Source organism: Olea europaea, chromosome 1 (genome assembly GCF_002742605.1).
Source record: "Olea europaea var. sylvestris chromosome 1, O_europaea_v1, whole genome shotgun sequence".
In the NCBI taxonomy this organism is placed as follows: domain Eukaryota; kingdom Viridiplantae; phylum Streptophyta; class Magnoliopsida; order Lamiales; family Oleaceae; genus Olea; species Olea europaea.
The window spans coordinates 31,518,221-31,543,962 of NC_036237.1; the positions used below are offsets into that span (position 1 = coordinate 31,518,221).

At 37.5% G+C, this 25,742-nt stretch overlaps 1 protein-coding gene across 2 annotated transcripts; it reads left to right on the top strand.

The window, feature by feature from the left end:
• Window positions 1-4,741: 4,741 nt before the first annotated feature.
• On the top strand, window positions 4,742-25,712 carry LOC111401227 (nuclear pore complex protein NUP214). 2 transcript variants are annotated; one of them, XM_023028875.1, is made up of 17 exons: window positions 4,742-5,263; window positions 5,351-5,559; window positions 6,097-6,265; window positions 6,682-6,828; window positions 8,429-8,559; window positions 9,190-9,302; window positions 15,006-15,145; window positions 15,815-15,977; window positions 16,112-17,114; window positions 17,719-17,871; window positions 19,146-19,203; window positions 21,174-21,307; window positions 21,391-21,515; window positions 21,736-22,081; window positions 23,035-23,218; window positions 23,328-25,070; window positions 25,360-25,712. In XM_023028875.1, exons 1-17 carry the CDS (start codon window positions 5,029-5,031, stop codon window positions 25,509-25,511), a joined length of 5,205 nt encoding a protein of 1,734 aa, XP_022884643.1. In that variant the 5' UTR covers window positions 4,742-5,028; the 3' UTR covers window positions 25,512-25,712. The 2 variants fall into 2 exon arrangements, with proteins under 2 accessions (XP_022884643.1, XP_022884649.1); XM_023028881.1 differs by lacking the exons at window positions 4,742-5,263; window positions 5,351-5,559; window positions 9,190-9,302 and having other exon boundaries at window positions 25,360-25,690.
• Window positions 25,713-25,742: the final 30 nt, after the last annotated feature.

Below are 25,742 nucleotides of genomic sequence, written 5' to 3' on the forward strand. Positions count from 1 at the left end.
TACATTTCTGATGAAATAATGAATACGTTGTACAATTTTTGTGTGTAGTACCTGCATGCCAATGGGGAAGCCGTGAACTGTATAAGTAACCACCTTCTCCTTCTTATTTGTGGCATCTACAAATTTTCGTCCCAGTCTGCGTCGGAAGCCCCTTATTAGATGAATGTACGATACTCTACCCCAATGGTAGGAATAGAACATGTCCAGATCGTCCACGATCGACAGCGTGGGAAGTTCAATACCGGCATGGCTATCCGGAGCATTGAATACTCCTTCGATGATTAGAGCAAGCCCGAGCTTGTACCAATCTGCTCGGGGCTTCGACGACCGGAGAAATGCCTTCTCAAGTTCGCCACACGAAATCCTATCCGTTGATTTGAAGTATTTATCCTTCAACCTCTTCTTTTGTAGAACTCGGTCCATCGCGGCGTCATCTGGAAGAGGACCGCACATTAAACCCGTGACGAGAGCATACTCTTGCAGGCCAAACCTGGCTAAGTGGCCTTGCACTTTAAACCATATTTTGTTGGCCTTTTCAGTTCGTATGCAGCGAAAAACGAGCTGCTGGATTAGTTGGACTGAGAATTGGAGATCTCTAACCTCGGATAAGAACCCTAGGCATGAGTTACGGAAGTCCGTACGCTGCCGGTCATCGAAATGCTCCAGGACTGTCTTCATGTACCATAGATTGCTTCGTTGTGAGATGTGGGCCCTTAGCTGCACATTCTTTGGAACCAGATATTCAAAATCCATGCACCCTCCTGTAGTTTAACATAAATTTAATACGTCAAATGGTAGTATTTGAAGACACACAACACGTTGGGACGGAAATCATAGAACCACATTTCAACGAACAAGGTGCAATGACTAATCATCAACAAATGTCCGGATCATAGCATTGCAATTATGTTAATGCAAAAGCAAAAGCAAAAGCACACATGCAATGTTGGTACCACTAAACAAATCGTGAGATCATACGTTTGAGTAATAGTAATGCGAAACACACGTACGATGTTGCAACGACGGATCAATGCACAAAATCGTGACATCATAGCATAACAGTATTTTTAATGCGAAACTTACGTGCACTGTCGGAACTAAATTTCAACTTGCATAACTAGAGAATAGATGAAATGTCGGGAACGACAGTTCATCGGTGGAGAGGCTCATCTGTCGAGAATTACTGAGCCTAACTGTCGGGAATGACAGTTCATCTGTCGAGATTTTCTGTTGCGAACTGTCGGGAACGACACTTCGGTGGTAAGTGATTTAATACTTCATGTCTGTGCATGGAGAGTGATAGTGTAAAACATTGTGTACATTTTGGAAGTAGTGCATGATACAGTTCTCAACGTGCAAATACGATAAGTACACCTCAACGGCCATGTCCAGACTACAAAACACCAGCTCTGACTAAAATAATAGCAATTCAAGACAATATCAATTGAAGACAACAATGTGCAAATATGCTAATCCAAAACACCAGCTCTGACTAAGACAATAGCAATTCAAGACAAAATTGTAGTAAGCAAAACATATCTAATATTAGGAAGCACAAAATAGCTCGGAGCACTCACGACTCACAATTCCCTAACCTCTTCTTCCTTTCCTCTTCTCAGCAACACCTTGAGCCTCCTTCTAAGCCAATTTTACTTTGGCCACTGTGCCTACAAAATGTAAATTAATCAACTCACATTTCCAACTGTAAACACTCAAAACTTCTGAAATTCAAAACTTATGTTGGTTTGCACAATTTTGATTCAAAAACAGAGGTAATGAATTGTATGTCCTCGATTGGGATAAAACTGTTCCACAATTTTTGTATTTATATTTATGGCTTGAAATATTTCAAAATCCATCATATTCTATCTAATTAACGAAATCCTTTTAAATCAACTAGTAATCGAGGACACCTAAATTTATAAGTATTTCTAAATATCTAGATTGAGGACACGCACATTTTAATGAATTATATTTTACTCTAAATTGAGGACACTTCAATTTATATGGAGTTTTAAAGTCCATGAAACTCTATATTGAGGACACTCCACTTAATCTTTCTCCTTTCCTCAACTACTTCTATAGACGAAGTTTAACGAGCACACTGCCATACGTAAATGCAGTGTATTTATGAGTGAACAAGCCCCAGTCACCATCACTTATCAAAACATGAAAAGAAATGCAAAAAAAAAAAATACAACAGTTTCATCAAGATACACTTTATGAATATTATCTCTACATCATAATGTAGAATCAAACAATGATTTTATCGACGATTAAGCAAAATATCATGACCAACTGAAGATCAGTTTAGCAGGGATCAGTAAGTATACCGAATTATTTTAGAAAGCATTTCATTACACTGAAAATTGAAATTCGAAATCCAAATACCACGTCAAACTTTTTTAACCACTTCATTGCACATGCTTCAAAATTGTTTGTCAATCATAAATGTGTAATAGATATATGCAAAACTAATTCCACATATCACAGAAAAGTGAAAATAAAACATCAATCAGAACTCATAAATGATAAATCATGTTGCAGACTCACTTGTCGCTGCAGATTGGGAACGTCATTACCAAGATTAGGGACCTTTAGACCTTCATCGACGATTACGCGCCTCGATAGAATTGACAAATTTGGCATTCCTAGTGTTAGGCTATAGTTTACTTTTGCTTTCTTTACCATTCATTGTAAGAGAAGTAATACGTCCTCATCTATTTTCTTATGTATTTTTGCTGCTTTGTTGGAGGTCAGGCCTCTGCCCCTCCCCCCATGTATATACTATGGTTGGGGATCCTAACCCACATCCTACTCCTTTGGAGGAGTCTAAAAACACTATGAGGATGAGTTGATGATTAATAAATAAATAAATAAACAATTTCTTCCATCAACTCTTTGAAGTGGTGGGAATCTTTTCATGGTAACATATTAAGTATTCCCCTTTCAAATTCAAAAAAAGCAATATAAGTTGATATGGAATAGCATAACAACCCAATAAATGAAAAACATTGCCTTAACCCTTCAAAAAGAGGATCCGTAACGTGTTCTCTACTCATGACTTGTCTCCTTAGCATACAAATTATTTGACATCCAGTGACCAAATAAAAAATGAACATGAAAACTTGGAGACAAAAATGACCAAAAATTGGCAAGTTTAAATTTAAAATTACTTCATAATTCCATAGAGGAGGACTGCATTATTCAATATTACCAAGATAATTATACTTCCGAAATCTACACTCCACAAAACCACAATCCCTAATTGTTTAATTTCCTAAATCGAATTCTAAGATTTCTTCTCAGCCCAGGGAGTTCACCAAGTAAAGGTTCCGGAAGCAAGCAACAACTGCTTGCTGCGGATCCTGGTAGTACATGTTCCTTTCCAATTCGTATACCTTGTTGATTTGATGTGTATGCAGATTATACAACTTCCTAAGATCCTCAGTACAAATTCAACGATATATCTCATCCAAGATGTAGTAGAGCAGTGAAGTTAAGGTGGTACGAATGAAATTGTCTACATGGAGTTCTATTCGATCATTCAAATTACACAAATGATTATTCTCAAAACCGTGTTAGTGTTTTGATTGTATATTACCTATGTATGTCAGTGAATAAAACAATTTCTGTCAAACCAAGATTCATTAATATAAACAAATTCATCTTCATTTTTTTTCAATAACAGCAAAGCCATATCCAAGTAAAATCACAATGAGAATGCTAAAATGCTACAAGCAAGCTGAACTGAATAAACACTATCTTGACCATTATTTGAACAAAGTGGCCATCATTAGATTTCATCTCACGTACTTACAGCTGAAATGAGGACATTGTTTGATCACACAACGTATGCTCCCGAGTTTTGTTATTTTATTCATTCGTCGTATGAAGATCTACTTGGAATTTTCAATATACTAATGTTAGCAGAAAGTTTGTACATAAACACACTTATCTCCAGAAGAAGCACTCTCCTAACAACTACAGAAGCATCAACTTAAACAAAATAATAATACAGAAAGGAAGTGACAGTATCAACAATTAATAATGACAATAATATAGGAAGCACGAAACTAAAAGAGAATAAAGAACTTCACATGCGAGGAAGGAGCTCACGAACTAAACCAATTTTGCAGAAAATAGAGAGAGAGGGGCAGGAGGCTCACGAGTCACGGACTCACGGAGTCTGTTGTCACAAACGCGGTGCAGTAGGCCAGTGGCAGAGACCGGAGAGGCTGTGGGTGACCGTCAACAGCAAGAAATAACTGAACCATAGATTCCCAAAATCTTCAAAGCCGGTGACTCGAGGCAGCAACGACGACCGATCTCCCCAACGATCGATGACGGCGATTTGGCCAGAAAATAAGAGAGCCGGCGAGTGAAATAGAGGCGACGGGCGTCCGAATGTGAAAGGCAGAGACGAGAGAGAAATGGAGAAGTAAAAATTAGAGAAATTAGGTTTGCAATTGCAGTTTCTCTTGTCCGTCGTCAATTCAGATTCTGACACAATACACATAACACAAGTTTGGTATTCTAATATTTTAGAGGGGCAAAAATGTCATAAATTGATATTTTTGTTAGCAAATTTAAAAGGCGACAATTTTGATAAAGCAAACCCTATTTTTGATACCCAATGAAATTTCCTCATTTTTTTATTTAGCGTGAACTTTCATTGACGTGTTTAATTAATCGCGGTTGTCAAACCCACTGTACACATAGCACATCTGGGGGGTGAAATTTATGTGGAACTGGCTACCGACAGTCTTCAAATTGTAAAACCCCCACAATTTCTCGGCGAGCAAAATTTCTGCAGAACTGGTGACCGAGGGTCTCGATTGCGTGCACAGAGGAAAAAATTTTACCCTTGAAATTAAGGAAGTAGAATTGAGAGTATAGTTTTAAAGCAACCTCAAATCCTTCCCGCCTAAGGAAGACACGGGTTATTTATTGCTACCAGTTCGTACTCGCAGCCAAAAGAAATTCTATACAGTATTAGCTGGTTATTGCATTTGGGGTGTTCTTGAAATGGCAATTCATCCTCAAGAAGAGTCGGCTACTGACAATAATGGTGTCACCATTGAAGTGGATGAAGAAATCGAAGGAGACGTAACGGGTTCCAAGAATTATCGCTTTTCAAGAATTGGAGAACCGGTTCCGATAAAGTCCGAACCTAATTCCGGGTTTGACACGGAATGCCTTCCGTCACAACCTTTGGCTGTCTCCGAACGTTTTCGCCTCCTCTTTGTTGCCCATCCAGATGGTCACTATTTTTTTCCCCATTAACATTAATTATTTCGCTGCTCTGTTGGTAGTGTTTTAATTGCTACTTCTTGTTATGTTTGTTTAGGGTTTTGTGTTGCAAGGACTAAGGAGGTTATTGCAGCCGCTGAGGAGTTTAAAGACAAAAATACTGGCCGATCTGTACAGGAGTTGAGCTTCGTGGACCTTCCTATTGGAAAGGTTTCAATATTGGCCTTGTCAGCTGAAGATTCCGTGCTTGCAGCTACTGTGGGAAGGGATATCCATTTTTTCGCTGTTAGCGCATTGCTCCACAAGGTATGGACTAAGGCTGATAGAGCTTCTCCAAGACTATGTATCATTTTTTCTCTGTTGATGCATGCTTATTAGTTAACTATTTAATATCTATAAAATCTTCAAGCTATCTCCTATTAGTACGCATCGATTGCAAGTAGCTATAAGATGTTTTTTGGAACGTCCTTGGCCCTCCTAAGGAGTATTATGAAGAACTTTGGACCCCTAAAGCAATATGAAGTTTATCTGGCAAAATTGAACTGAGTTTGAGTTAAATGGTAAAGATCAACTCAAAATAAGGCTGGGAACTTTAGGAGTTTCAGAGGGTCCTGTACTGCAAGAAGAAAACAAGAAATTACACCAGAAGTAGTGGAATAATGTTTCAGGTTGTTGGTATTGTTAGATATACTGGGGGATTTAATGGAATCAGATGCTTATGAGTACCCGTAAAATTTGTTTTCTGTTATAGAACATATAAAATCGACCCTTTTTTCTTCCATATATACATGGTGAATCTGCCAAAGTGATATCTTTATCTTTCTTTGTATGGCGATTTAACAGGAGCAAAAACCATCCTTCTCAGTCTCACTTGATGGTTCCAGTTGCATTAAGGACATGCGGTGGTCTAGAAAATTTGAAAAGGTTTATGTTACCCTTTCAACTGATGGAAAATTGTATCATGGATCTGGTCAAGCCCCACCTGATTACATGATGGACAATGTTGATTGTGGTATGCCTTTCATATTCTGAATATATTGGTTCTCTGAACACCAGTCCAGTGCTAGATGAGCCTCGCAGAATGCCAGAACTTTAGTTTTAGCATTTTATTGTCTTAGATATATTTGTATGCACCTTTTGCCTTTCAGACACTTATTCACCAGCTTATTGAATGTAGTTGGAACGAAAGACTATTCAAGGACATCACTAATGGTGAAAACCCTTTTTTGCGTGATAACAAATAAAATAAAATATTCTCTTCATTGCCAAAGGAACTAAGCTCTTTGCATTGATATCGATCATTTTTCTTCCAATGAAATACTTGTTTACGTTTCATAGAATGTATATAACTTGTTAAAACGTGCAAAACGTGGTGCCCTTTTCTTTTTTATATATATCTTTTTTACTCTCGCTTGTTTTTTGGGCAAGTCGATTGGAGTGTGAAGGGAAATTTTGTTGCTGTGGCGAGGAAAAATGTCCTCAGCATTTTGTCATCTCAATTTAAGGAAAGGTTGAGGTTGTCACTTCCATTCAAGTCAGTTGTCGGTGACTCAGATGTTAATCAAGTTATAAAAGGTATTGGACCAGATTATCAAAATTTTCTTGATGCCACCCTGTCTAAAATTCTCTGTTTAATTTTTTTGTTTTAATTACTACTACTGCATATGGCACTGTTTGTTGAATTTCTGGTGTTTGGATCTATATTCATTGTTCGCTGAGATGTACAGGCTATTCAGCCTACCGGAACTATTGTGGTAAAATTTTATTTCTAACTACAGCACAATATTTTGAGCCATTGCTAGGCAAGCAAGCCGTGGCTCGCGTAAGTTATTGCTGCCAGTCGTTACTTGATATGGGGATAATTTACCTTTTTCCCTTGTCCACTCCTGATATATTTGGGGACTGCATTGTTAGACAATATGATTTTTAACTCTTTCCTCAAGTGCCTAATATTAACAGCTGCACCATTTCTTCTAACATGCCAAAATGCTGCGACAAATTACGCGAATATCATTGTTTCTAATTTCAAATTTACCCCCGTTAGCTACCACATGGTTGAAATGAGCCCACACCATAGACTCCATAGATCACACCAAAAAAAAAAAAAAAACTGATCGTCCCAAAAAATCCAGACCCAGGCCGAGTTCAACGACACCACAACCACCACAGATCGTACCAGAAATCCACAGAGACTGCACTGGAAAACCCAACAACACCGCAGAGAATCCAACCGAGCATGGCAGACATTAGGGTCAGCTTCGATCGGTTGTGGTAAACACACTTTTGACAGTAAACATATTCGGGTTTTACTGTTTTAATCAACAATTAATCCAACTCCCAACCATGAATAACGAGACCAGCAGCTGGAAGAAGAAAAGAAGAAAGAGAAAAAAAATGGGGAAGGAAAGGAACAGACGTCTTGTGGAAGATGATACCAAGCCTAGAGGGAATGCTCTGACACCATGTTTATTCGGGAGTTTGGTATAATTGTTAGAGAAGAAGGTGATCTTCTTCCGCTCTTTCACTTCCATTATATAAAGGAATCAAGAGTACACAGTATGGAAATGGATACAAACGTGGAAACAAAATAAACCCAATTATACTCTCCTCTAATCTATGTTATAATAATATATTTATTTCCTTAACATTATTTAAGCAAAGACAATGGAATTGTTAGGTCCATAGGACTTTTAGGGTATTAGGAATGCGAGTGAACTTAGATGCTTTCCCCTAAACGTCTGATGTGGACTATTTGAGTGAATTCAACAGAGAAGCTGCTGAGAGTTTGAAATTCAACTCAGAGGCTGATATCACTCCCTTATAACTTTAATTAATTAAAATTCTCGTTGAAGCCATTCTTGGATTATAGAAACTTCTTTTTTCGCAAGGAATATAGCTGAAGAAAGCTTCTATATATTTGTTGATAATATGTCTTCCTCTATTGTAACATTTATTGAGATTGGATTTATGAAATAACAGCTTTTGGCCGAAATTTGTTTTCCTTTTTTTGTTTCTGTTGCAAACTCTGTTGGTTTATTATGTTGCACGTTCTGATCAAGTATGAATTGCTGGATTTTCATAATACCTTAAAACCTAATCGTTCCTCATCTTTGTTATTGTTAATTATCTACTTATCCATTGATTTATTATCACTTCTAATGTTTTGGGGTACCAGTGGATGCTATCAGATGGATCCGTCCAGATTGTATAGTTGTGGGATGCTTTCTATTGAATGTTGGTGGTGAAGAGGAAAATTACTTGGTTCAAGTTATCACAAGCAAGGGCAGCAAAATTACTGATGCCAGCGTATGCTTCCGTTCTACTGACTTTTATGTATTGGATGAAAATTATGCTATATTTGTATGTTATTGTTCATATTGTTTGTGCTTTTAGCGAAGTGCTGAAGTGAGCTTCAGGAAGTGCGACATGATGATGTCGATAAGTTCAATATAACTCGGGCTCATTTCCTGCCAACTTTTTGTTACGTGGATAGTTACGTGTGTTAATGCTGTAACGTGGATACTAAACTACTGTTTTGCTTGTTAGAATATATTATTTGTAGGTACATGTGGTCTTAGGATGTTCTGCACTGGTAAGTGTGCAGAATACATTTCTGCAATAAATTATGCTAATCCTATAAAAAGAAAATTTAAGCAGATAGAGAAATCTTCGAGTTCTCATGTTATTGGTTTATCATTGAGAAAAGTATATATTGAAGCAAACGCATAGTAAGATAATTCTATTTTTTTGTTCGACTTTGATTTCACATCTTTCTTGTGGAGGGTTTTAAAATTTAAACAGAGAGAAATCTTCTAGTTCTCATATTATTGGTTTATCATCAAGAAAAGTATATATTGAAGCAAATGTATAATAAGATAATTATATTTTATTTTACATGTTTCAGATTTTAAATATATCTTTAATTGTCCTTTTCAGGCCTCTTCCAAACCGATTATGTTATCCTTCGAAAATGTTTTTCTTGATTTCCGTCCTGATGATGTGCCTGTTGCACGCGGACCACATCTGTTCCTCAGTTATTTAGATCTTCAGTAAGCATACGTTTAACTTCTTCTTATTATTTTTCCTAGCTGTATGGCTAAATTGAAGTTATGTTGTATGCTATTCACTCTTATTGTGTTTTAACAATGATTGCTTTGTTGGCATAACTGTAACTGCCTAAAAAGCACTCCGTATCTTGTCACTATTGACACTTATCTCTTAGCCTATATTTGGCATCCAAACATTTTGAGGGACCTTCAAGTACCACTCATTTATCCACCACTTATTTCTATCTATTTATGATTTAAACCATTTAAAAACACTTCTAAAACATACTTTTAATATTTATTGGTATGAAGTTAACTATTGTTTCTGCAAGAGAGCAAAATATGCAAAATAAATTTTAGAAACAGAAAGTAATGCACTATTTTCTTGCTTGAGACGATTTTTCTGCATTGTATGTTGGCTTCTGGTGAAGGATTGGCACTACACTTGCCTCTGCTTTAATGGGGCTTCAACTCATTGTTTTCTGGGAGAATATATCCACCGATCTGCATCCTTACAAAGGGAGCTTTAAATTCCTTTTTTTCCCCACCTATGACCAGGATAATTTTTTACTCAAATAGGAATTTGCTATCATTCCTCAATTTTCATAGAAAATAATATGTCCTGTCTGTTAATTTGGTCTCTTGATCTTCTTCCCTTTAGCTTTCCATGCTGATTCAACTGCTACAATTGAGAGACAGAACAGTTTACTTCAGTTCCCATCTCCCGAGAGTTATTCTCTAGCTGTCCCTTTCCCTTCTTTGATAACTTGGTTTGATATCAGTGTTTCCACTATTCAATTACACAAATGAGGCATTTTAAATGTGGCCAAGAGAATGTTTGTGAGCTTGCTTATGAAAATTCTGGTGGGATCAGATTGTGCTTCATGCTTGCATAACAAAAAATGTTTTATACCAGACTTCTTGCAATTTTGGATATGTACTTGTGGGTAAAAGGTATTTCATAAGTAGAGAAAAGGAGGTTCTAGGCTTATCTAGATAACCCATATGGCTACCTTCTCCAATTTGAATCACTTCAGAATTCCAAGTATTTTGGTCGAGGTGAATTGTTACACGTAGGGGCAAAAACAGAAAATTTATAGAATCTTTGGCTTAGTAAACTCAAAACAACTTGATGAACCAAAAGAAAGTATCGTATCTTTATTGAACAAATTTCATAAAAACACTCAATGGGCTTGTAAACATGCTATATCAAATCATATCATAATGTAAGCATACGTACGCTCAATTTTAATTTTTATAGAATAAGTATATCGATGATCAAATTACTATTAATATTTGGTGCACTACTACACCACCAATTTCACATATCTGGTGCACTTCCACCCCAATAGTTCGCAATTTAACCTCATAAAGAGTCACATATAACATAAGGAAAAGCTATTAATCCCAATTGTACATGCTCAATCATAACATAAATTGAAATAAAACGGGGGTTTGAGTTAACCTCTTTTGAAATAAGTCTTAGGGTTTGAGCATCGCGTGTGTGAATTTCAAAAGCATTAACTTTAGAAATTCCATGCAGCACTTTTATTTTTTTCTTCCACTTATAGCCGAACCCGTGCTTTTGTTTGGTTCCAATTGAGATTTCAATAGTTGAAATTTGGATGAATTTCAATTAACTAGGAGTCCTAGAATTTGGAATTTAATCAATCATTAACCTCGTTAAATTTATGGTAATTAGGACTCTATCATAAGATGTCTCTTGGTAGTGCTTATAAAATTTGAGATAAGCTTAAAATTTCTAATTGATTAATCTTAATCCCCATATATCTAAGTAGACTTTTGAGGCCTTTATCCATGAAATAATTTGAACTGTGATTAGAGCCCAATATTGGCTACTAATTCTCACAATTACAACAATTAAATATTTAATCTTGTGGTATCGAATATTTGATGGAAACTAAAAACCTTAATTAAATCACCTACCTACGTTACTTCTAAGTGTAATACAATTTGGCGACAAAACATGACTTAAACTTTTACTATAATTTGTTGTAAATAAATTTTCGAAGGCAAACCATGTAATTAACATAGATTATGGGGAAGATTTTACTTGGTCGTCTGATCGGGACCAACCTGTTCTATCTCGTATATACCAATAATGGAGAGTGGGAGGCTAAGTACTCAGATGTCACTTGGAGGAGATTAGGGAGGGTGTACTCTGGTCATTTTCCTATTTTGTTATCTAGGAATACAAGGGGTAGCGGAAGAAGGCCTTTTAGGTTTGAGAAGATGTGGTTAAAAGTAGATGGCTTTGGGGAGCGAGTACGGACTTGGTGGGCCTCTTATGACCTTAGGTGGTTTCCCTTTATATGTTGGATTAGAAGTTGAAGACTTTGAAAGGGGATTCAAAGAGATGGAACGAGGAGGTGGTGGACAATGTAAACTGTTGTAAAATTCAGTATCTTTTAGACAGAAGAGTTGGATTGGCGGGAGGAGCGTCGAGGATTGGGTACCAGAAATCTAGGGTCACGTGGTTGAAAAGGGAGACAAATGCTCCAAATTCTTCCATAGGGTTGCTAATTCTAACAGGCGTTACAATTATCTCACATTGTTGGAGGTAGATGGGATTACTTATGAGGACCACAGGATATTTGGACCCAAATGGTGAGATTCTATTAGAATCCCTATCGAGTAGTTCGAGTGGAGGTCGGAGTTGGAGGAATTAGATTTTTATGCTATCACGGAGGAGGATGTAGGTTGGTTAGAGACACTATATGGGGAGGATGAAATTAAGGAGGAGCTGTTTAGTATGAATGATGATAAGGCCCCAAGACTCGACGGTTTCTCTTTGTCTTCTTATAAAGCATGCTGGGAAGTGGTGCGACCTGACATTATGGATGTTCTTACTTATTTTTTTGGGTGTTCTAGATTATTTAGGAGTTCTAATGCTACATTTAATATGTTGATTCCTAAGAAACTAGAAGTGACTGACATTAAGGATTTTTACCCTATTAGCTTAGTCAGTATGTTGTATAAGATTATTACGAAAGTTCTGACAAATAGATTAAAGGAAGTGTTGGGGAAAGTGGTGTCTAAGTTTCAGAATGCTTTTGTGAAAGGGCGCTAGATTTTGGATTCTGTACCAATAGTGAATGCATTGACTCAAGATTGTGCCTGGGGCCTCCATAGATGCTATCGATATTCAGAAAGCTTATGACCACGTGAATTGGGGATTCCTTTTGTATATGCTTAGGCGATGTGGTTTTGGGGATAAGTGGTGCAAGTGGATTCCCATTTGTATTTCTACTATTTCATTTTCAGTTTTGGTTATCGGTGACCCCGAGGGTTATTTTCGGAGCAACAGAGGTTTGAGATTCGAGTTGTCATTAATCATTTGATATATTATTCAATATATACGTTTATCCTTCATCCTTTCTGAAGTTTCGATGGAAAGATTCCTCTACCAACGCAGTCCACTCCATTTGTTAGAACAATTTCCATTGAGTCTCTGCACCTATCATTTTTTCTTTCTGAACCTTTGTTTTGGGAAAACAGGATTTGGCTCAGGATTGCCCATTTTTATTAATTCTGGGGTTTCTCTGAATTTGAAAGTTACCACTTAGTAGGTTTCTATACCAAGGCTCAATCCAATTAAGTCCGTAGCGTCTACCAATTTCGCCATATCCAAAAGAAGGCGTTAAGAGACCCTCCTGGCCCAACCCTAGACACTCTAAGATCATTTTTCAAACCTATTCCCATTTCGAGTCAAGAGATAGATAAATAGACGGATCCCATAAGCAAGGGGATCCTTTGTCTCCATTGCTATTTGTTATAGTAATGCAGGTTTTTAGTAGCATGCTTGAGAAAGCTGTGGAGAAGAGTTTGATAAAGGGCTTTATGGTTGGTCACTTACAGGTGTCCCATTTGTTGTAGATGATACGTTGATTTTATGTGATGTAGATGAGCAATTCAGGAACTTGCATCGGTTGCTTCTATATGTTGAAGTGGTGTCTGTATTAAAAATAAGTTTTGGCGAAATCTAAGGTTATTCTAGTGGAAGAGGTTACCAACGTAGAGGAGTTGATAGACTGGGTTGTAAGGTTGCGTAGTTGCTTATGTCATATCTAGGGCTCCTTTAGGGGCACAGTTTAAAAGTATACATACTTGGAATGGTATTGTGGAAAGGGTGGACAAGAGGTTAGTGGGGTGGAAACGTATGTACCTTTCAAAGGGAGGGCGTCTTACTCTCATACGTCCACTCTCTCTAATCTCCTTAGTTATATTTTGTCATTGTTTCCCATTCCTGTTGCTGTGACTAATAGATTAGAGAGGATTCAAATGGAATTTCTTTGGGTAGAGTTAGGGGGAGGAGAGGAAATTTCATTTGGTTAATTAAGAGTTTGGAGTGGAAAGGGAAAGTTATAGAAATCATAAGGGGCGAAGTACGGCATGATGGAGGGGGGGTTGGTGCTCGGTCGAGGTTCGTAGTTCTTATGGAGTGAGTTCGTGGAGGTATATCCGACGAAGGAGTGACTTTCGGGACAGATTGACTTTTGTGGTGGGGAATGGCAATATTATTAGATTTTGGGATGATTGTCGGTGCAGAGATCAACCGCTAAAGGTGGTGTTTCCTTTTTTGCATCACATTGCTTTGGTGTCTTTTGCTATGGTGGATGATGTATTAGCCATTCACAATGGAAGTTATAGCTAGAATATTATTTTTGGGAAGGGTTCATAGGATTAGGATTGAGAATTGGATGATTATACATTGTTTTTGACCTTCTTGCATGAGGTGCAAATCCGGGTAGGAGAGGGTGATCATGGTAGGTGGAGGTTGGTACGGGATGATATTTTTTAAGTTCACACTTATTTTATATCTCTTTTGGGACCTATGGAGAGTTCATTTCCTTGGAAGATGGCGTGGCAATGTAAATTGCCTTCACGGGTGGCATTTTTACCGTAGACGGTTGTGAGGGGTAGGTGTTAACAGTGGATAATCTTTGAAGAAAAGGTTTTTATGTAACCAAGTGGTCTTATTTTATGTGTTTAAGAGGGTTAGGGGATGATTGACCACTTGTTCATTCATTGTGATGGTGTTTGTTAGTTGTGGAACAGTAATTTGGCTTCTCAACCTATGGATTGGGTGTTGCTTAGGCATATAGAGGACGTGTTGTGAGCATGGAGGAGAAAATTTCGTGATAACGATAGGCTTGAATGAGATCTTATTTTGGAATGCATTATATGATGTGTGTGGAAAGAAAGTAACAGCCGCTGTTTTGAATACCAAACACGGATGACATAGCAGATCAAAGAACTATTTTATTTGATTTTTTATATCTGGTTTAATATTGTAGCTACTAATCCCATAGAAGGGTTGCTTAATTTCATGTTATTTTTTTTTTGTTAAAATTGATAATACATTTCTTGTGTATTCTCTTTTGATTAATAAAATTATCTGATTATCTATATAAAAAAAATAAAATTTAACATAGACTACACCAAGTGCGTACTTAATTACACGACCAACTTAATAGTGCATAAATTGGGGAAAATTTGCAACGACATGAATTTTATCTTCCTTGAAAGAATTTGCAGAAAAACTATCGCTTTAAAATTTAAAATTTGAAATTTATCGGTAGCCGCAACTTACAGTATAATGCCAAATTATAGTGGTTACATACTTGTCTGGCAAAGCATAGAAAGAGCTCACTAACTATAATTGTGTATTTCTATTTGTTACAGTGGGCTTGCATTTATTGCTAATAGGAAGAATCTGTCTCAGCATGTTGTATTATTTTGCTGGTCACTGGATCATGGGAAGAGCGAAGTTGCATTGATTGATATTCTCAATGACGCTTGGATTCCACATATTGAATGTCAAGGTGCTCTGATTTGTACTCAGGATTTGTCTATATCAGCAAGTTTCTTTTTGAGTTTATTGTGCAACCTTTTATTTTACCATATTGTTTTTTGTCTGCTTCTCCTTTCTTTTACATATTCTATTAACCAGATTGTTTTGTCTGGTTTTCCCCTTCTTTTACGTAGATATGATCTAGTAAGTATCGGTGCTTAACTTATGCTATGCCATGACATTGGTGCTTATTAGATCATTTATTTTTCGGTTTATGTATATATATATTATTCCCCGAGTTTCCTTTTTTTCCCCCTGTGGCGACATGATGGTTGAGTTGGAGAATAAAATTTGTTGTTTATGTTTGCAAGGTGAATGCGCTTATTTGGGACCCCAATGAATTTATACAAATTGTCAATTTGTTGTAAGTCAATGGAAGTTCGTTGTTCATGCTAAATGATTTTGTTTAATGTCAACACATCAATTCATTTGAGAAAATGCTATCTCTAAAAATATTTTGTGTGTGTTGTGTCTTGAAATGGTGCACTAGTTCAGAAAATATGTAATATGCTAGAAATTACAAATATAGTAGGTGCATAAATCTCTCTTTCCAAAATTGCGTAAAGTAGGACGATAAATTATCCATTTTGTTTTAATGTATATTTTTATCTTTTTATCTTTTTATTTTTTTGTGCTTCAGGTGATGGTGAAGACAATTTGATCTTAGGACTCAATGTTGACAAGGTTTCCCAGAATGAAAATGTCAAATTCACACTTGGAGAAGAGGAAACAGAGGTTGCACCTAGTTGCATTCTTGTTTGCCTAACTCTTGATGGAAAGATCTCTCTCTTTCACTTCGCTAGGTATTTTTGCATGTTATAATTTTAGTACTCTCTTTATGCCATGACTGAATTGTTTAAGTAGCTCTTCTAGGTGACTTAAGCTTCCTTTCTAAAAAAAACTATATACCCTAGATTTGAAATGATTTCTTTTGTAGTGCTATAGGTGCTTCAGTATCATCTAAGAACTTGGCTGATTCTGGTGAGGATGAGGATGCTTCTCACGTGTCATCGTTAAAACATGAGCCGGCCCAGATTTCTTCGGAAGTGAAGGAAGAAAGTGGAGAACAAACTTTCTCAAGGTCGGAATCTCATGAACTGAGTGGATCTGACAAAAGAGATAATGAGAGGGTTACTACTATTGCAAATGCCCAACCATCTTCGTTACTTGTGAACATCAAATCTGAAGACAAGAGTATTAGCGAAAATCAGGAATGGAAACCTCATCCAAAGTTACAAACGTCAGAAGCTGATGAGTCGAAAATAATCCCTCCTATAAAGTTGAACAAAGATAGCAATATTCAAACACCACTTGTAGCAGGGAAGCAAGACGTAAAGTTGGAACAGTTATCATTTAAGACTTCTAGTCTTGGGGGCTCTCAACCTTTGGCTAAAGGTTTTAGTATGACAGAGGACAAATCTATTTCTGAAGTCAAATCTAACCCAAGTTCCTTCTCAGGAAAAGTTTTATCCCTAAGCAACAATCAACAAACAGGTAGCAGTATGGAATCATCGGGAAAGATGGCATCAACTAATTTACTGAATATGCGGCCTTCAACACAGTCAACTTTAAAGGTCGATTCTTTAAAAACTTTTGGTGAAAGGCCCTCGTTGCTTCCTTCCCATGGCGTTGAGCGGGGGACCTCTAACAAGTTTGATATAAGTGCTTCTCCACTTGCTGGAGATTCACGTCGAGATACTTCACATATGAAGGAGAGGGCTGGACCTTCAGTTGCATTTAATTATTCTGGCCAGAGATCTGCTACAGGAACTGGAAATATCAACTCAATCCCTGCACATCGGGGTTCACAAGTGTCGATGCAGGGGAGTTTTTCTTTAGGAAAATCTTCTGAGACTCTCCCCAACAAAGAAAATTATGCAACTCGCTCCACAATGGGCTCATTATATTCTGAGCCAAACGTATCAAAACAGTTCAGCAATGTAATTTACTTATCTTGGGTTATCATTTGTTGTCGAGACATCTATGATGTTATTCTTTCATAGTTGGCTTACTTCTAAATTTGATATTCTTTTATCCATTTGCATAATAAAAAGAGGTTTACAAAATAGAGCAACAACTTCAGATAAAATATTAGCTAAACCTCTCATTGTGCTGGAGTTTATGAATTCCTGGTTATTGTTTACGATTTTTTACGTCTCCATTTCAATACATGCTAGTTTAGGTGGCAGTAGTTTTGTTCTTCTCCACATTCTTGTTTCTGTGCTAAAGAGATTGTTGAACCGCCTCTTCCAAAAGTTTAAACTGTTATATATGTACTCATTTTCTCATCAAACGTCTGACAAATTGTGATTTCCAAAATTAGTGGCTGTGATATTTGCACACGACATTTGCCAAATTCTACACCACGTTGAACGTCATTAAAGATTAACATAATAGAGAGTATGAATATATTTATTTATATTTGTTGAAAGTGTCTTCAAGACAGATAACGTTTTCAGTTGTATGATACTGTAATTTGCCTTCTTTTGTACCCATAATGTAACGAAATATTCGATGTGCGTTTCTTATGTTGTTATCTTTCAGGTTGAAGAGATGGCCAACAAATTGAACAACCTTCTTGAAGGTATTGAAGGAAAAGGTGGTTTTAAGGATGCATCTGTCGCTTCCCAAGAAAATGCAGTTAAGGAGTTGGAGGATGGCATATGGGCTCTTTCAAGCAGATGCAGAACGTGGAAGGTTAGACCTTTGTTTTACACGCTAGGTCTTATTTCACATGTACTAGTCAATCTAAGAGCTTGTGTATTTTTGAGTTTTGCTAGCTACTTCCCCTCTACTCTTTTCAGTTTCCATTAGTAGCCTACCACCTAATGTTTTATACTAACTCTATTGCAAATTGGGATGGTTTATTGTGACTTGGGTCAATGTTTCAAGAGAGGCCCCTTTCTCTCTGTATTTTTAATTTTTGCCCTGTCCAAGCATGCTCTTGTTCATTTCGCTGTCAATCTCTCTCTTCCTTTCCCATTTTCCAATATACTCCTGTCTCGTGTGAATCTTTAATCTAGCTTTTCAGTTTTCATCACAACTGAACTAATGAGACTGCTAAACCGGTAGAACTTCAAATCATGCAAAAACTGCTATGATTAAAAATTCTTACTTGGCTGCAATCTAGCACAAATTAAGCATAGGAAGCTTTCATTTTGTTGTTTTCTGAATCCTATATGGTGACACTATCCTGAGGGTCATGAATTAGATTATTAAGGAGAGCCATAAGGGTGTTTATAGGTTATAGCAAAACTTGAAGTATTTGCTTTACTATACTATTAGTCCTGGTGGGTTGAGAAGCTATGCACTCCATCAATCTGCGATTCACTGACTTGATTTGACTTGGTCAAACTGGCAATATTTATTACATAATTTTTCGTTAAATAGTTAATTATCATGGGAAAACTTTACATGGTAATAAATTCCATGCTGAATTTTAATATGTAATACTTTTTTAACTGAAAAGGTATAAGAATTGATAAAACCAGTCGAACAATTTTTGTTTTCTAAAGACCAAAAGGATTCCTCTCTCTCTCTCTCTCTTTGGAGTTCTGTTTTTCCATTTTTTTGAGAACTGTATGGTACATGCCAGGCAAAATGGATTAAGGTTACAAAAGTAATCGAGGGAAGGGTGGTGGGGTTTAATTATGTCCAGCAATTGAAATTTTAAACTATTGTGCAATTCATCTGTTATTTAGCCCTTGTTTAGGTTCCATTACGCCAACATTTTTTTCAAAACTCATTTTCAACCACACATTATTCAATAAAATAATATTACATGTTAACCCAAAATATTTCCTTTTTAACCACACATTCTTCAAAAGAAAAAAATTACCATTCCAAAATGCATTTTCCCCAAAACCTCATTAAAATGGAGCCCAAACCAGGGCTTAATTCTCCGTCAAATTATACATATGGCACAGTAAAGTTTTCTTAATTATTTTATTGTCCGTCTCTTGACTATGTAGGGAATAATGGATAAGCAACAAATGGAGGTCCAACTTCTTTTTGATAAGACAGTACAAGGTAGGTTCCTAGTTCTTGTACATGCAAAGTTGTGTTTCATACTTGTGGAGTTATGGATGTAAATAAAATTACTTTCTTTGTGATGCTTTGTGAACCTTTTCTAGATGAACATGTGATCTGTTCATTTACTTTTCAATCTGAACACTAGCGGAAGGGGGTTTGAGTGCCGTGTGCTCATTGTTGACAGACACAAAAGTCAAAATCTAGCACCTGTTTGGGTCAGATTTTTTTACCTCCTTTTTAGAAGAAAAGTGACCATTGAAAAGCCTTTTCCCCATTTATTCTGACAATTTGGGATGAAAAGACCTGTACTAATTTAGGGCATTTGAAAATAAATTCTACAATTGTGTTGGATTTTATGCACAATAATAAAGAGATGAAATGGAGAAATTAATACAAGAATTTACGTGGTTCGGTAGTGTGTATACGTCTACAAAAGCGAAGTGGAGATAATTTTATTCAGTAGTGAATAAAGCGTTATAACATATTGTTTATACTAATCCTAACCTACACCCATATAAAACTTTAAGGCCCGTACGAGAAAATACCTCTGTACCGTACCGTGGGGCATTGCCCCCGCTCCCCAACCCATTCAGCATCTCTAGTAGCCAGACAGTAAATTAAACCTGGGCAAGGCCAATGTCGTCGCTTCGCTTCGTTTAGTGTGCTAAGCTTCCCTCACTCCCCTCTGCTTTGGCATCGCGCTATTTGATCCAGGGAACTTATGTTCCACTTCATATGAGTCACACATACAACAAATTACCCTTGTGTCTAACCGGTTTCTCTTTCCACGAAAGAACTCTGAACAACAAGAGGGTAAAATTGGAAAATTGGCACTAAAATTACACACAAATATGACACTTGTCAGAATTGGCGGCCCACTTCCAAAATGCATTTTGGGATGAAAATGCCGCCCAAACACATGCCTAGTTTTGAAATTGTCTCAAGTACCAAGCAGCAACAAACGAAATTCTATGTATTGATAGCTAACCTTTGGGGTGGGCAGCTTCTTAATATTTGGGTACAGCGGAAATTAGGCTCTGTGCAAACTGTCTCTTTGACGTACTAAGTTCCATGCTAGTGCATGTCTTAACAATCAATAACACACTATCACCTTTTCCTTTAATTTTTCAATTCCTTTAGTAAGAAATTCACATATTTCTAATATTAGGATCATATTTGATTTCCCAAGGTTAGGATGAAATTGTTTGATTTCCTAAGATTAGAGCCAGATATGATAGATTTCCCAAGATCAGGATCATATTTAATTAAGATCTGATTTGCTGATCCTCTTGTATAAATACATGCAACTGTTTCAGATGAATATGCTGAATTGACTTCAACCAATATGGTATTGGGGCTATTTTATTTTATGGGCTCTGGTTTTTCTGGATCCTTTTCTCTTGCATCTTCCTTTTCTATTTTCAGTTTTTACCCTTCGCATTGTAGGCTTAACCAAATATTTATTGTACACTTAATTGTAGGAGATAATTATGTTTAAGATATATTATATATATTGGCTCATTGTAATGTTTGATATAGAAATAAAATTTAAATTTTCTACAGTTCGCATTCATGTTATTAAGTTTAATTGATCAAAAGTGTCTGATTGAACATGGTACTGGTTCGATCATGCATTGACTTGTTTATGCTGCTGCTCCTTTTGGAACCCTCCTTGTAGTTCATCCTTCTGCTGCACATTGATGACCTAGATTATGGCCTGAGATGTATGCATGCATAGGGCACATTAATGTACGTCTCAGCCATTGATAGTGTTGGTAAACTGTTATGTCAAACTACACATCGACTTATATAAGTGCTTTTGATGATCGTCATAGGAGCTAGCCAGTTTGTAGTTCCATATTTTCCTTGCTGAGTTGAAATTCGCAATTACTTGTTTTTCAAATAATCTACAAATTGATACATATCCCGTTTAAAGTTGCTGGATAACTGTTAATGTTTTTTCCCAGTTTTGGCTAGGAAAATATATGCGGAAGGAATTCTCAAGCAAGCTACAGATAGCCGATATTGGGACCTTTGGAATCGTCAAAAATTGAGTCCTGAACTGGAGTTGAAGAGCAGACATATCTTAGATTTAGATCAGGTGCACAGAAGTTGAACGTTAATATTTTCTCCATTCCACATGTTTCCTGCATTTCTGTAGCTTCTTTTCCCCTTGTATTCCAGGAGTTGACCAATCAGATGATTGAATTAGAAAGGCACTTCAATGCTCTTGAGCTTAATAAGTTTGGTGAAAATAGAGAGATGCAAACAAACCAGAAAGCTTTGCAAAGTTGGCATGGACAATCCAGGTACTGGATTATCATTGTCCCTCTGCCCTTTTTGTAGCCACAGTAAATTCATTCATTTAAGTTGTGCATGAGAACATGAAATCCTTCATGCTCAATTCTTTTTTCCATTTTAATTTCTTGTATCTGGGGGCTTAATGAGCCCTGAGGCCAATCAAGTTAGTTCAGGTTCATCAGTGCAGGCAATCAGATTGTAACGTACTTGAGTGGGGCTTCCTTGCAGGCACATTCAGGAGTTGCATAGTTTACATAACACGATATGTGCACAATTATCGGCAGCTGAGCAACTTTCTGAGTCTCTCTCAAAACAAATGGCTGCTCTAAATATAGATTCTTCTGCAAAAGAACAGGATGTGAAAAAGAAACTGTTTGAATCCATTGGTCTCTCCTATATTGGTGCCTCCCACGGCTCCCCGAAGGAAAGGGCTCTAGATGCGTTATCAAACAAAGAACTATTGATCATTTCTCATTCTGTTTCTGCTAAAGAGCAGTCTAGTAGACATCAGGCTAATCTTTCCAAGGGTTATGATCCAGAAACTGTAAGGCGGCGTCGAGACTCACTGGATCGGGTATATACCTTGGCCTGCTCTTTTTCTTTTTTTTTTTTTGGTTACTTAATCCAGATGAGTTGGAATCTTCTGCGTGCTTCTCATGCTGTCCCTAGTTTATGCTGCCTATATACCTGCATTTAACTTCCAGACGCTGTTATATATGCTTCTGGCTTCATGTCTTTTCAGTTTTTCATTTTCTTAACCCCTTTTCTTATTATTTTATGGTCATATACATAGAAAGAGCTAACTGTATTGTGATGCTGAGTAGCTGTGTTTAATCATTTGAGTAATACTGTACATTTATGCAATATGTGCAGAATAAGGCTCACATAAAGTTTCCAGATTAGACACATGGGGTCCACCCCCATGTAATTAAAATATTGTCAAAAAAATCACACCCACCCCACCCATTGTATCTGATCTGGTGGGGTTCTGTGAAACCCCACCCTTTATGTGTATCATCTGTCAATACTGTAAGCGCTGATATTCTATCCAATATTGCTTATGCATCCTTGCACGCGTTATGGTAACTGGGTATGTGACCAATCCGTTTTCAGACACAGCCTTAGTCAAAGCTTCTAGGAAAATCATTCTTTTATGTCCACATCAAATTTATACCTCAACATTTGGTTTGATCTTTCTTCTGATTCTGATAACTGAAAGGGGACCCTCAACCCTTTGCTAGGTAAGAATTCCATAAAATGACTATCACTCAGCTGTAGGTTTGGCACCATAAATTCCAAACCCCCCTTATCTAATCCAACAAACGATAGTCCCTTCGAACTGTCGGTTAACCTCGTTGGCTCGTTCTGACTGTAAAATTTGTGGATTCAGTTTCTTTCTATAGGGATCAGTAGTTTGTCGTGGTGTTATAGAAATACATGAACATCACGACTTTTAAAGCTTTTGATTTTTGGATTACATTTATTTCCACCACCTTTTGCTGCTTAATTTCTCACCACTATATGCAGAGCTGGGCTAGATTTGAGCCTCCAAAAACAACTGTCAAAAGGATGCTTTTGCATGAAGATGGCGAGTTGACTGCAAATCGATCATTGTTTACGGATGATAAACAAGATCTAACTCCTCAATTCCAGAAGGGACCCGAAGTTGCTCGTTCACCACTTTCTAATGTCTCGGCAGCCTCAAACAGAGGTAAGTCCCACTTTTGGATAACATACAATTTCTTTTGGAGCTTATGTTTTACCAACAATAAAAAACTTAATGATTATTTTCTGTTGCTTGGGCCCTCCTGAAATTCCAGAAGATCTATCCATTGAGAGATCATCACCATCTTTGGCCCGACAGACAGCTAGACTTCTGGATGGTGGAATGCAAGTATTATCAACAAAACCTTCTGCCTTAACATCACAATCAGCATTGGAATCAATCATTACTCGAGATATTGCGGAAGGAACTCGCAAACTGACTGATGAGAATTTAAAGTGTAGTCGACCTTATGCAAGAAAGAATGATGTCTTTGCATCAAGTGAACCTAAATTTTCTCCGCAGTCTAAAATGCATGTCAGTCAAACTCCATCGACCACCACTAGGTTGGCTGCACAAACACTGACAACATCCAAAAATTCCAGTGAAATTTCAGTTCATAATGATAAGAAACTTGGTTCAACTAACTCTACAACTGGGGATGAGAATCATATGCCAGCAATGACTGGAAGCCCATTATTTGAGCCTAAATATTCATTTGCCCATGCATCTACTTTTGGTTCAGGTTCCAACCTGACAAAGAAAAATTTACACACCGAAAATTTATCAAACCAAAGCCAGCCCCGTTTAGTCGTATCATCTTCTACATCACTTCAATCAACTCTGAGTTCATCATTACCTTCTACATCTACCTTGCCCTTTTCAACTCCTGAAATGAGTGGAATCTCATCTATTTCCCAGCCTAGGCTCGAGTCTCCAAAATCAGCAAGTCAGCCTCCTGTGGTCATGTTCGGCACAAAGACAGATGGAATTTCTCCAACTCATACTTCAATTGCCAATTTGTCTTCAACAGTAGAAGAGAGTATTACAACACAGGCTTCAGCTTCTAAGGTTGAGTTTCCCACACCTACATCTGATTCGGAATTTGGACCTTCAGCGCCATCTTCAACAACTGAATTTTCAACCAAGTCAAAATCTGGTAATCAAGTAGATTTAGGTGGCATGTTAAGTTCATTGTCAGATATTGCATCAAATATTAAGCCAGAAGAGCCTTATGCGGCGGAAGATCCACTAACAACAGCTGTGTCAAGTGCTGGGATCGTTCCTGAAGTGAAACATGTAACTTCTGATGCTTCTTATGAGGATGAAATGGAGGAAGAAGCCCCTGAGACAGATCAAACAACTGAACTTGCATTAGGAAACCTTGGTGGGTTTGGTCTGGGATCAACACCAAACTCAATGGCTGCAAGTTCAAATCCATTCGGTGTAGTGCTCAACAGTGATGCTACTCCAGCTAGCTCAACATTTACAATGTCCGGTCCTAGTGGTGAGCTGTTTCGACCTGCATCCTTTAACTTCCAATCTCTACAACTTTCTCAAGCACTGCAGCCAACAATGAATGTCGGTGCCTTTTCTGGTGGATTTAATACCGGGATCACTAGTCAAGCTCCTACTGTAAGTGGGTTTGGACAACCAGCACATATTGGATCTGGGCAACAAGTGCTGGGATCAGTGCTTGGTGGTTTTGGACAGTCGAGACAGCTTGGTGCTGGTCTTACTGGAACTAGTGCTGCTTCTGCAAGTGGCTTTGGTAGTGGTTTCATGGGTGTTTCGTCCACTAGTTCTGGAGGTGGCTTTGCTGCTGCTTCCACTGGTGGTGGATTCGCCAGTTTGGCATCAGTTGGTGGTGGATTTTCTAGTTTGGCATCAGGTGGGGGTGGATTTGCTGCTGCTGCTGCCGCTGTCGCTGTCGGACCTGGGAGTGGTGGATTCACTGCTGCAGCAATAGGTGGTGGTGGGTTTGCAGGAGCTGCTGCCACAGCTGGTACTGGGTTTCCAGGTAAATGTTGTGTTGGATTTATTTATTGCAGATTATAACTAAGTATTGATCTATAAGATACATGAATTTAATTGTGAAAGCAATAAATATTTGAAGCGCTGAAGTCATCTTTATGAGACGTGAACTTGATCATGAAATTTTAATTGCAAGCAGGGAACCATGTCTCGTTCAGAACTTGCAATAAAGCGAGTTAGTAAAGGATGCACCTAGTTTTAGGAGTATGCTTATGAAGGCCCCTTGTTTCACAAAATTATTAATGATATATTTTTATTTTTGGTGTAATGTAAAGGTAGTGGATTTGGAGGTTTCGGCAATCAGCAAGGTGGTGGATTTGGAGGTTTTGGCAATCAGCAAGGTGGCGGCGGCGGTTTCTCAGCATTTGGTAACAATTCGGGAGCTGGAAGACCTCCAACTGAACTCCTCACACAGATGAGGAAATAGGCTCATAGAGAAGTTCATGGGGACGAATATTTCTATCTATTATCTTTGAGTATTTTCTGTAGGCCTTACTGTTTTGTATTTATCTGATACTTTGTTGCGAAAGATTTGTTTCTGATACTTTCTTATCAAATTTGATTTTCGCAGAGTGATTCTTGGTGAGGGTGTGATCATTCATTAAATGTAGAAAATGAAGTTTTGAACTCTCTTTTGCAATTTTACCTTTTTAAAATT